This window comes from Trichoderma camerunense (genome assembly GCF_050948025.1).
Source record: "Trichoderma camerunense strain CBS 138272 chromosome Unknown V8C40scaffold_13, whole genome shotgun sequence".
In the NCBI taxonomy this organism is placed as follows: Eukaryota; Fungi; Ascomycota; class Sordariomycetes; order Hypocreales; family Hypocreaceae; genus Trichoderma; species Trichoderma camerunense.
In genome coordinates, this window is record NW_028145357.1 from 645,339 (window position 1) to 657,869 (window position 12,531).

The window sequence follows — 12,531 nt, forward strand, 5'->3', positions numbered from 1 at the left end:
GTTTTATCACTGTTATAGTGGTGACACAATGCCACACCATGGGTCAGTGACGTTGATATCCTTGTTGATACGAGGCGCTCATACCATTTAACCTTTCTCCTGTGCCCAAGTCAGAAAACACATTGCCAAGGGAGTACATTGTAGGTATTGGGGCGCGATCAGGACACAGAAGCCACCTGCTAATAGGAGAGAGATATAGCCTTACCTTTTGCACTGGTAGCAGGCCCATGGTGAGATACCTGTGCTCTGATATTGTTTTCTCCGACCTTCCGGGTAAAGCGGCTCGACTGTAGTATCTTTCCCTGATGCCATCTCGAATGATAGCAACAATGCTCAAGCTTTTCAGGACACGTAGTTGTTTGAGGATGCAAAAAATCGGATAAGAAAGAGGTGTGTGTGTGTGATGGAAAACATCATCTCGTGCATTCGCGATACTCTTTGCTGAGATCACTCTCCACAGCCGGCATTGAATCGTGGAGACCCCATACTTTGCTAAGCTTCGTTATGTCTAGCGCCTCTTTATCCACTGTGCCATCACGCGCCGAGGCCGGCTCGGATATTTGCTAAACGCGATTGGCTCAGCTGTCTTTTTTGCTTTCTATAGACAAAGCCTAGAAACGCACCGAAATTCGACCGAGGCCATCGAATAGACCGAAGTTATTGTTGTCTACCAGGAGACAACTCTAGGCTGAGAAGATGGGCGGGATGTAGATGAAGGTGAGTGGGAGTATACTTGATGGCTATGTATAAGACTATCTAAAAGAAGCTGGGATTTGTCTCAAAAAATTGAACATTATTGATCCTTGAACTGTACTTCACAGCTCGTTAAACATGCCTAAAGTCAGCATTACTAGAATTGCCCACGTCTATTACAGATATCGGGACCTTGACAAAGCCCACAGCTTTTTGTTGGATTTTGGGTTGATTCAAGTTGATCGCAGACAAGACCGTATTTACTACAGGGGATATGGCACCGAGCCATTTGTCTTTTGCGCCGAAAAGGCTGATGAAGATGAATTCGCCGGAGCTGCGTTTGCGGTAGATTCGGTCGAAGATTTGGAGCTCGCCGCTAGCCTCTGCTCTGAGTCTAAAATTCGAGACCTTGATGCCCCAGGAGGTGGAAAGATCGTTTCTTTGCAAGATCCTACTAATAAAATTCCATTTCATTTCATCCATGGGCAGAGTCACACCTCATACGATGCTAATAAAGAAGATCGCGGAACGCGACCATTCAACTATGTATGTGAAGGATGGGAAATGACTCTACAGCTCCATTGAGGCGATATCAATTGACAGTAATTGGAATGCATAGCCAATAACCAAGAATCGAGATGCCGGAACGTTTCAAAGGTTTGAAAAAGGTATGTTTCAGTATTTTTGACTTCCAAGGCCCATTGATTGAGATTATACCTAGGTCCAGCCATTGTCCACAAGCTCGGCCATTTTGGCATCTGCACTACAAATTTCGAGGAGACCTTCAAGTTTTTCACCGAGAATTTTAACTTCGTGCCAAGTGATGTAATTCTATCATAATCTCGTCATTTCTTAATCTGACTTATTACTGACTTGTTTATAGCTTGTACACGATGAGACAGGAAGAGATGTTGCGACCTTCCTTCACCTCGATCGCGGTAAGGAAATGGTTGACCACCACAGCTTCTTCTTTTATGAAGGACCCAAGCCGCATGTTCACCATTCTTCCTTTGAGGTTCATGACTTTGATACACAAGCACTGGGTCACGATTGGCTCACAGAACAAGGACATGAGATATGTTGGGGTGTTGGTAGACACGTCCTCGGAAGCCAAATCTTTGACTACTGGTGGGTTCGCTTATTTTTCATTAATGGCTAAGAGACAGTGGCTTACTAAAAGATGTAGGTATGACTCCGCCAAGTTCATCATGGAACACTATATAGATGGTGATTTAGTGAACTCTGATACTCCTGTGGCAAAGAGTAAGCTTGGCAAAGACGGCCTTTCTGTATGGGGTCCAGATGTACCGCTAGATTTTCTCACCTGAGCACGAAATACTCTAGTATTTTGTCTTTTAAGATATTTTACTGTCAAAAACCATAGTTCATACACTCCAAAACCATTCCAAATGAACAGTGATACACATTTGAAGAGCATTGCAGGGAATTAGGAAAGCCCCATTGAAGCGGCTGACTGTGTAATTCAGACTTTTACATGTCTGAGCTCACATGATCTGTACTTTATGAATAACTTAATATAGTATTATTTATGATGCAAACTGACGAGTGACTGTCACATTTCCGAGATAAGGATTGGCATACAAGCGAGGCTCATATAAAGATGGAATGAAAACAGCCTCAGCTGGAACTATGATTGGTATTGCGAGCTATCTAAGGACGAGGTATCTCGACACCACGCGGATGGAACTTGTATACTAAATATACATGTTGTCCTTCAAAAACTCTTCCAGTGATGTTAGACGTAGCGAGGAATACTGCTTGCTATCCAACTGTTTCATATGGCACGTGCCGTTTAGCTGATACAATTGATAGAAATACCCCATCCAATCCCAAAAGCGCTTGAGGCCAATCTCACGCTCTGCCGTGTTAGCCGTTACTCTTAGGTCTTCGATACTTCCCATGTTATCGAGCTGCACGGGAGCTCCTCGAATGTCCTCATAGATGCCGGCAATTTCTCGAATGCTGTGCTCAAAGCTGCAGACACGATACGAGCCCCCTTTCTTTGTCAAGTCTACAATGAGCTCTGCAGTGAAGTCTGCACAGTCTTGTTCGGTGGTAATCTGCCACTTCTCTTCGCCAGATCCCCACACCTCTGCTCTCTTGGGAGATGACTCCGGATCCCATACTCCATGGTTTGAAGGTGCAAATCCACCATGTCCAGGAACGGAGAAAAACACTTCTGCCAAGATTCCTGTGAATATGTACAGCACGTCGACAGTGGACGACAAGGCGAGTTGTCTCTGTAGCGCGAGGAACAAATCGTAATATGGCACGTCGCCCCATTGCAGCTGGGACCAGTCGAGATTCCAGATGGACGGGATGAACCGCTGCATTTTCTATGTCAGCTATTGGATACTCAAGATGAACTGTGAGAGATTTTACTTAATACCCTCTTTCTCCATAATCCGAACCAAAAGAAGCTCGGCTTCCAATGCCAGAGCTGGGATAGGGCTGTAGGCACACACCACAGCATCCACACCCTTCATTGCCTTTCGGAGGGTTTCAGCATCATACCAGGACTTAGTTTCAAACAAGCCTTCTAAATTTCCTCGAACATTATCTGGAAGCGTTGCTATCGATCTAGCGGCTCCACGAACCCTGTGTCCTCGCTGCATGAGAGCACTGAAAAGCTTGAGGCCGATATTGCCGGTGATTCCAACGATGAGGACCAACATCTTCGTTATCTGTGAGTGGGTTTTCGATATTCAAAAGCTTATTCGGTTGGGGATAAGCACCAAAGAGACTGGAGTAGCTCGATCATATAGTGCTATCTGAAGCTTAAAAGCAGAGAGTCATCCTAGATAAGTGTGTACGTACTGTATTCTACCCGTTTTCGGGGAGATTTCGGTCGGATGGTAAAACAGACTTCGGTAGATCTTCTCTATGTTCTTTACTTCTTCTCGTTGCTAGAAAGATTACCATATGAGCGTCAATTAATTTGTAAGTATAAAGCCCTGGTCGACTTGAGGGGTGGATGCTTTGTAATGACAAGAGATACGAAACATCTTCATAGATTTATGATGGATTCCTCTGACCTTTTCAAATTGCTCCTTAAGCGACGAACTACACATTATTTGGCAAAAGACCAAGAACTCGACAAACAAGTGGTTATTAAAATATTGCGAGAGACATTGCTAGTATCCCCTTCTTTTTTCAACGCTCAAACCACTCGAATAGTATTGCTATTAGACGAGGAAAATGAGAAATTATGGGAACTGGTAAAGGAATGTCTGGAGGAGCATACTAAAGAGAGATCTCTGGCACCGGATACGGTAGAAAAGCTTAATGGGTTCAAGCAAGCCAACGGAACAGTAAGTTATTCCTTCGCCTCTTGGCACAACATTGCCAACTGATCTTTGCTACTAGATACTATTCTTTGAAGATCGTTCAGCTATATCTCATTTGAGAGAGAATCCACAGTATAATAGGTATCAAACATATTTTGATAGCTGGTCCGAACAAACAAATGCGATTCATCAGTATGTTGGTTAGTTTATTGCGCCAAAGATCACTCGTTGGGCGTCGTCCTAACCTCATCGTCATAGTCTGGGCGGCACTTTGTGCGCAGGGTCTCGGAGTAGCCCTTCAGCATTACAACCCCTTAGTCGATGAATATATTGCGGCAAAATGGAAAATTGATTCAAATTGGCAACTGATAGCGCAATTGGTCTTTGGCAAGCCCATGGGAAAGCCTAAAGAAAAGACCAGTACACCTTTTGAGCAGAGAGTTTTCATATATGGCTAAGTTCATAGTTAGTATACCAAGAATAATTCACGTTCAAGGAAGTTGTGATACTTTCATAGATATTATTAGTTGAAAACCCGATTGTAACGTACCCAGACATCAGGTACCCAGACATCAGGTGGGAGAGCTTTTATAAAGGAGTTGTTGTTCAGCACCATAGGTTGGCTTTTTAGCATCTCGTGTCTGAAACCAAAAGTCAGTTATAATAACATATGTGATTGGGATACAATTACAGTAGAAGATGCGGGAGGGAAGTAGCAATAGTAGCAAAAATAATTAACAGTAGCAAATACTCAAGAATCCGGTTGTCTATGTTATCTACAACCTGTCTACCTAGGTAAGTAAATAGCGGGCTCCCCTTCCCATCCTGCTCCATGCTCGAATTCCACGCAATCAATGGGATGTCGAATGGCCAAATTGGGATCTTGGATAGTTACTCCCTTTAGTAGATGGATGAAGTGGACTCTTCATCAAGGAAGAAGCAAACCACTTTTGGTCACATTTTTTATCCAACCTTTCGCAGATAGTCGAAGTAAGCAAATCGAGTTTACAGTTTTGCCACTGATGACTTGCTGTTGTTTGTACTCTTTTCTGACTTTGACGACAGGCTCTCAATATCGAAGAACTTCACAAAAGATTCGAGCGATGCCTTCTCTGCATCGGAGACCTTCATCGATAACAGTGCATCTTTTCCCCGGTTGAGGATGCTTTTAACTTGAGTCTCCATTTTCTTCCCATTGGCATTGTATGGAATGGAATTGACTTCAAAAATGAAGTGTGGCATGTGGCGGCGACTGAGGTCTTCAGCAATCTTTTGGCGAATTCTGTCCTTCAGCTGGGAACGAGATTGTTCCCCTTGAGATGAGGAGAACTTCACGAATAAAATGACTCTCTCGTGGAGATCTCTTTCTTGTCTCTGCTGGCCAACACATAGGGAGTCCTTCACAGAAGCTGAGAAATGTTGTTCAAGGACTGCGTAGATCTCAGACGACCCGAAACGAACACCATTTGGGTTGAGAACCCCGTCACTTGAATCAAGGATTAGGTCGAGAATTTGAAAATTAGGATAAGAGACGCTTACCTTCTACCAAGAATAATCAAGCCATTTGTGAGGGGGTCGATCTTGATGAGGTCCCCATGTGTCCAAACACCTGACTGAATTAATACATAGCTACGGCCTGATGGTGAAGATACAGATGTAAAACATACCGGGTATTTGGGAGAAATAGGCATTGAAGTATCTCTTTTTATCTGCATCATGTAGGAAAGAGACAGGCATGTTAGGAAAAGGCTTTTTACAGACCAGTTCTCCCATCTGCCCTGCTTCTAGTGCGTGACCATCTGGTGAAAACACATCAATATCAAGTCCAAGAGCCTTGACGGTAATCTGACCCGGCCAGGTTGGTAAAGCTTTAGTTCCATGTACAACTAGGGACCTTAGTTAGCGAACGCGCAGGTACTAATCTGCGATACTGATATCTTACAAGATCCGCAGAGCTCTGTCCCTCCAGACATGGACACCTGACAGACAGGTCCAAAGAATTTAGCGATCCAAAGTGAAAGGGATGTCGTCAGAATAGCTCCAGTGGATACTATCAAGTCCAATTTACCAGTGAATGGATCTATAGCAACCCTTAGCGTCTGAGGCTTCGTAAAGTGTCAATTAGAACATACCAGAATCAATCGCGGCATTCCGCAGCTCTTCAAAATATCGTGGGCCTGCGCCGAATGCTGTAACTCTGAAACGAGTGAGCTACTAACAGTTTTGTAATAGAGAATTTGACACTAACCCCATAGCGAATATTGACTGAAGAAATCTTGAAGGGCTCGGATAGAATGGAGAGCCGTCATATAAGACGAGCGTGCTGCCGCAGAACAATGCTCCTAAAGAAATGTTCCACAATGTCCATCCAATCTAGAGCAACTTAGCTTCAATTCAATTGAGATTCAAGGATTTTCACAAACATTTGTATAGTGAAAATAAGTGTCTCGAGTACTGAAGTTGTTATGGAGGCGATTTTCCTTCAACCCGTTTATCACAAGGCCCTATTGAGATCAGTTACATATTTCCCCAGAGAATCAATCGTCATTATATCCATACTCCGTGTGAATGGACAATTCCTTTCGGGCTGCCTGTCGTTCCCGATGAAAACATAACCACCAGGGGATGATTGAATGGGACTTGCTTAAACACCAACGGCCGTCCTATTCCTCGCTTAATGAAGTCGAGCCAATTGACCATAGTTAGGCCAGCATCGGGGTTCAGTGTTGGATTATTAAAAGTATCTTCATAGCATATCATTTCTGCTAGATTGGACTTTTCGATGGCCGAGAAAAGCTTGGAAATTCGTTGCGCAATGCTGTGAGGTTTGCCGTTATACGAATATTCCGTCTGTACGAACACCAATCTAGGATACAGCTGGCCGAGTCGATCTTTCAGCGCCTTCAAAGCCATTAGCCAATTTCGGTATTAAAGCCTTGCCACTTAGTCTTTTTGAAGCACTCAGAGATATACCTTTTCTCCAAGATCAGTATTGAATGAGCAGAACAGTGCTCCTAGTGATGCAGCTGCTAAAAGTAAAGTCAGAGACTTGATCGAGTTACCTCCGATCACTGTAATTATAAACGTCAGCTATAACATTAAGTTGATCAGAACCAAAACTTACCAACTACAGTATCTCCCACACACAGCCCAGTTGACTGCATAGCATCTACTACCTGTCGCACCATTTCGTTGAGCTCCCTCCAGGTGACGGAGCGAGGCGTCTGTATAGTTGACTCGTCCATGTATTTGATAGCAACTCCATTGGATTTGTTCGCCAAGATATTTTCTGCATAGTTGAGTCGTGCCTCTTGGTAGAATTGCGGAAAATGGTCTATACGAAGCTTCTCATCTACTGCCTAAGCAACCTCGAATTACAATTTGCCTCCCAAAAAGGATAGTAAGTCGCATTACCGTTACGGGATGCACAGACGCTTTAACTTGCAAGTACTGACATAAGGATAACCAAAAGTCATTCGCTCTTTCAACAGAGAATTGATGGAACTCGTTGTAAGAAGCTGTCGATGGGAGGCTGTTATTATTCTGCTAGCGAGCAATACCTGGCCAACCATATATCTGGCTAATAGTACTCACAAATATCGAGAAGATGTTTTCTCGAAATGTATTCTCGAAAATCGTCCATATAAGTGTGTAATCCCCTTGGGGGCACATAGACCGGAGAAGAAGCCATATCGGTGCAAATGGACCAGAAACGAACGTAAGTGACAACTGAGCACCGCTCTTGTTCGAATATAATCGAATATTTTGCTTAAGGAAATACGACAAACTTCAAACATGAGACCATATATTGGAAAGTCAGGCACCAATGGGATAATACCCGAGTGCTACCCCAACTAATATTCCGTAGCATCGTTGTGGCGAAAATAACCCGAAAATGGCGGGCGCCTTTCAAGCCACCCCCGGATCATTGGCATCATCAACCAGAGCGATAATTGACCGAGAATGTACCATGACATAGTAAATACGTTTTTAAAACTGTTATATATATTGAGCTGGAGCTGGAGTGCTTCGGAATTTTTTCACTCTGTACCAGAATTCGCCACAGGTTTTCTTCTCTTCGTATTTACCGCCTGCGTTATTGGATCATGCCGAAATATCTTATCAAGGGTGGCAATGTCCTCCTCTTTAATGAGGAAAAGAGGACATCATTTCCAAAGCTCGATATCCTTGTTGAGGACAATATCATCTCCAAAATTGGACCGGATCTAGACTTTAAGGATCCAACTCTCGAGATCATTGATGCGACGGACCATATTGTGTCTCCCGGCTTCATTGATGGCCACCGACATGTATTCCAGTCTCAGCTCAGGACTACGGTCGGGGATCACATCTTTCTCGACTATTGTGCCCACCTTTTGCAAGGCCGTATGACATTTCTTGATGCCGATGATATGTATCTTGCGCAACTATCTGGCGCGTCAGAAGCCATATGGTGTGGCGTCACTACAGTCATGGACCATTCACACGTTATCATGTCGAGAGATTATGCAACAAAGTGCATCGATGCGACAGTGGAATCCGGTATTCGAAGTATATACTGCGTTGCACCCTTCGCCAACCCTCAGTCGTTAAACCCAATGGTCCTGCCGGATATGGATGTGAAACATCCTGAGCAGATAGAGCTCTTCAAGTCTCTATCCCGACAAACTCCGCTGGGCGGGCCCAAGAATGATGGACGAGTGATGCTTGGTCTAGGTTTCGATACTATGAACCATCGACCATTGGACGAGTCGCGTGAAGTCCTTCAATATGCAAAGGATAACGGCATTCATGTCACATGCCACGATGTCGATCGATTTAATCTTCCATCGCTTGAATTCCTGAGAAAGAATGCCCTGCCTTTACCGCCCATGACCTTGTCCCATACCTGCGAACCTGATCAAAGCAGGATTGATTTCGTGAGGCGCAATAGCATTGGAATTATATCTACGCCGGAATCCGAGCTGGCGATGGGCCATGGTGTTCCGTCTGCTTTCGAATTCCTTCGATCAGGTTGCCGTATAGGCCTCGGCATAGATTCCCCGGCAATTTGTGGCGGGGACATGTTTGTCTGCATGAGAATAGCCCTACAGAACCAAAGGGCGCGGGAAAACGCGACATACCATGCCAGGAACAAACTACCAAATCATGTCAAAGCTCGAGTGGATGAAGTCCTATACATGGCCACTTTAGGAGGTGCACAAGCAATTCACCGAGAATCGGAGATTGGAAGCCTGGAAGTTGGCAAACTGGCAGATATTGTGCTGATTCGGACAGATTCTCCTTCTATGGTCTCGTCGGTCAATTATGGCCCCGCCATGGTCATGCATTGCCACCCATCTGATGTGAGCACTGTGATGATCAATGGGGAAATTGTAAAGGGTGATGGAAGATTGCTTAGGGTGGACTGGGATAAACTTGTTGGGAAGTTGAAACAAAATCGACAGGTACTGGAAGCACGTTGGTCTGATGTGGACTGGGATGTAACTAAAAGTGAGCTTACAAAGCTTTGGCATATGGGCGAGGTCTTGGAAGATTAGGTATTACCATAACCCGATAGTTTAATGGAATGCCTATTTAAGTCTCCCATTTTACTATTTGGTATTTCATGTTCTGAATTTTACGATAGTGATGTTATCACATACTGGGATATAGCTATGGTAGCAATACTAGACGAATATTGCCCTAGTAGTAGATACTGGAAAAATATAGCTATAGAAGTAGAAATTAATGATGGTAGTAGATACTAAAAGATGTATCTCCTACTTAGATCAGTGTTCTTCTTGACAAATGTCACGATATGCAGCGAAACAAGCTGAAGACATTAAGTACCGATGAAACTACCAATCTGCTACAAACCTAGGCTTTAGCTATCTAGTTTGTGTAGGAACGAATTCTTCGTCAACCCCCTGAAGTATTTACCACAAAACCAAAATAGAATACCGAAGCTGCAGAAGAATGTGATCAAGGTCATGAGTGTCATGAGTGGTGCGAGGTACCCAATCTGCTCTGTCCAAGGTGTGATGAATTTCCCAAAACCATAGCCCCACAGATTCTTGTTACTTTGTTGAAAGTTAGTTATGAACACATCAGTATGAGTTGGTTAATGTTACTCACATGGTAATCGTAACGAAAATAGCGCCCGTGGCTGGTTTGTAGCTGTCAATAGCGTAAGTGGACGCGATACTCGGCAAACTTGTCACTTGCATTCCGAGGCAAGTGTAGCCGATGATGACAATGACTTTCCACGACCATAGCCGACTATAACCAACACCAACCACAACAAGCCCGATGATCATGATCAAAGTGTAAGGCAGCATTGCGATCAATCGCATTTCCGGCTCTCTGATACCCCTGTTGCGCTTGGTGAAGTAATTCGCAACCCAGTCTGACAATGGGCCTGATGTCAGTAGCCCAATCATGCTGCCCGTGAATATGGCAAAGTTGGTGAAGCCCACTGATTGGGTCGAAAAGTTGTAAGGTGGCGCTCCAAAAAACTGCTGCTGGGTCAAGTTGGCCACCAAAAAGCCGGATGCTGAGAAGGAGACAGCAAAGGCGGCGAATTCGACAATTGGAAAGGCATGGAGATACCATGGAAGCCACAGCTCTTGCAAAATACTTCCCTGGTAAGGTCCCCATAGGTTGAATTGCTTCAGAGATGGATGTCCACGCGATAGCCATTTGTCTTGAGGTTCCTGACCAGAGGCATCCTCTGAGTGATCGACAACGGAACTGCCTTTAATTTCAGGTTCGTCAACAAGTGTAGCAGGCTCTGATACTGTCTTATTTTCTGTTTTCCGCGCAAAACGTGTCTCTGGAAGTAACGCAATGTTGAGAAATAGAGTAAAGATGAGCAACCTGTCAACTTCAGTGTCAGTGTCTTCAAATATCTTGTATCCATGGATTGCAATTAGAACAGCTCTTTACCCTGTATTTAGCCACCAGAAGCTCCGCCATCCGAATCGTTCTGCCATGCTGCCAGCAACGATGGGGCCGATCTGAGGAACCACATTAGTAGATGCATGGTTGTGGACTGTCTTGGTAACCTACAGAGAGAGATCCAAAGTAGATAGCAAAGTATAATGTCTGGTATTTACCGCGATCGTGAAGGAAAATAATGTCGGCAATTATTTGTGGCATCAAACTCTCGCAAGGACCGGCACCGAAACCATTCAGACTTGGTAGAGTTGATTAGTTTTGAGTCTATCATATCATCAAGTTGATATGTGCATATGGAAAGGATTTTCTTACGCAGATGCTCCGAGAAAGGACTTGTAGCTTGTTGATCGAACTCTCCAGATCGAGGACACTGTGCAGATCAAAGTACTGAAAATAAGGGCTGGTCTTCGACCAAAACATGTGGAGATCGGAATCCATATCAAATTGCTGAAACCGAGAACAAGGATCGCCACAGCTAGACTAATAGTTAGCACCGCGTATGCTAAAATAGCTTTCATTGATGCCTACCTGTCGTTTGAACGGCGTCTGCTAGACTAACGTTCCATTCTTCCATGTATAGGCCTGTTTCAAAGAGCATCAGCTTCTGGAGACTCTGTGATACCAATTCTCTGAGGGTCATACCAAATAAAGGTGCATTTGCTAGAGGGCCAAGATTTTGACTTATAGAGACAAAGCTGGCGCAAATGATTGTGATGAGCTTCCAGGTGTAAGTCCAGTTCAAAGGATCAAGGGGATCGTCGGATGGCTGAGGAACAAGGACACGCGCCTCTCCGCCACCATTTCCGGACTTGATAAAGTGATGTGACCCGACATCTACCATCACCTCTGTCCCAGGGAGGATCGTGATATCGAGCTCATTCTCGATATCTTGGAGAGTGCGCTGTTGCGAAACCTGGTTCATGATGGCGACCTCGAGTTATGATCAAGATACAAGACCAACAATGAAAAGCACAGCTTGGCGTCGAATCAAAGAAAATTACAAGGGATGGAGTCCTTTCTTTATATAGCTATGACGAAGACCGAGAACAACGCACATCTTTTTCCAGAAAGCCGATAGCCCCATAGTGAACTAGCCAATGGAAGTAAGTACATTTGAAGCTAAGATTGTGCATAGCTAGAGTAGTAAATTGTGATTATCAACTTCGTAGATTTGCAAGCACCGTTACCCAATCAAACATCTCGGATACTGGTAGGGGGTTGCATCCCCCCCTGGATAGCGGCATAGCGGCATGGCTATCTCACACAGGAAGCCATCTCCCACCTGCTTCTCCGAAAGTCCTACCTCGTTAATCGGGAAAAGGCATCATCTCTAAGCTTCATACAGAATACCATCCTTGCTCCGCAGATAGTCTCATACACCATCGGTTACGCGTCACTTCAAGCCTGTTATTGATCCGCCCCCAGGTTTTGTAATTACTAGCGCCGGGCGTTTCTGCTTTCTCTGCTTGATTGAGCCCACATGTTTATGCTGGTTCGGGTGACAAATATTGTTGTCAACCAATATCCCCGCATTGTAAGTGGGCATCTGCCGGAATTTCTGCCGCCACTAAATAAGGACAATCTCCTTGCC

At 44.5% G+C, this 12,531-nt stretch overlaps 5 protein-coding genes across 5 annotated transcripts; 2 read left to right on the forward strand and 3 right to left on the reverse strand.

The window, feature by feature from the left end:
* Positions 1-831: 831 nt before the first annotated feature.
* Positions 832-2,021, forward strand: V8C40DRAFT_267804 (2,4,5-trihydroxytoluene oxygenase; the record flags this gene model as incomplete). The annotated part of the gene is made up of 5 exons (XM_083219892.1): positions 832-1,239; positions 1,313-1,361; positions 1,415-1,518; positions 1,577-1,821; positions 1,880-2,021. The coding sequence occupies 5 exons, from the start codon at positions 832-834 to the stop codon at positions 2,019-2,021; spliced, it is 948 nt and encodes a 315-aa protein (XP_083071264.1).
* A 387-nt stretch (positions 2,022-2,408) lies between these two features.
* Positions 2,409-3,389, reverse strand: V8C40DRAFT_267805 (uncharacterized protein; the record flags this gene model as incomplete). The annotated part of the gene is made up of 2 exons (XM_083219893.1): positions 2,409-3,041; positions 3,126-3,389. 2 exons carry the CDS (start codon positions 3,387-3,389, stop codon positions 2,409-2,411), a joined length of 897 nt encoding a protein of 298 aa, XP_083071265.1.
* A 1,617-nt stretch (positions 3,390-5,006) lies between these two features.
* V8C40DRAFT_280755 (putative acetyl-CoA synthetase) lies at positions 5,007-7,761 on the reverse strand (the record flags this gene model as incomplete). The annotated part of the gene is made up of 12 exons (XM_083221450.1): positions 7,596-7,761; positions 7,416-7,519; positions 7,126-7,360; positions 6,975-7,072; positions 6,561-6,902; positions 6,425-6,505; positions 6,250-6,374; positions 6,130-6,198; positions 5,944-6,092; positions 5,669-5,887; positions 5,541-5,610; positions 5,007-5,487 (listed from the first exon to the last, which is right to left on the reverse strand). The coding sequence occupies exons 1-12, from the start codon at positions 7,690-7,692 to the stop codon at positions 5,007-5,009; spliced, it is 2,070 nt and encodes a 689-aa protein (XP_083071266.1). The 5' UTR covers positions 7,693-7,761.
* A 298-nt stretch (positions 7,762-8,059) lies between these two features.
* Positions 8,060-9,541, forward strand: V8C40DRAFT_280757 (Metallo-dependent hydrolase; the record flags this gene model as incomplete). Its single annotated transcript, XM_083221451.1, has 1 exon — positions 8,060-9,541. Exon 1 carries the CDS (start codon positions 8,108-8,110, stop codon positions 9,539-9,541), a length of 1,434 nt encoding a protein of 477 aa, XP_083071267.1. The 5' UTR covers positions 8,060-8,107.
* Positions 9,542-9,684: 143 nt separating this feature from the next.
* On the reverse strand, positions 9,685-12,031 carry V8C40DRAFT_54083 (serine/threonine kinase 16). Its single transcript, XM_083223103.1, has 7 exons — positions 11,583-12,031; positions 11,469-11,522; positions 11,253-11,415; positions 11,052-11,178; positions 10,929-10,999; positions 10,119-10,859; positions 9,685-10,063 (listed from the first exon to the last, which is right to left on the reverse strand). The coding sequence occupies exons 1-7, from the start codon at positions 11,860-11,862 to the stop codon at positions 9,868-9,870; spliced, it is 1,632 nt and encodes a 543-aa protein (XP_083071268.1). The 5' UTR covers positions 11,863-12,031; the 3' UTR covers positions 9,685-9,867.
* Positions 12,032-12,531: the final 500 nt, after the last annotated feature.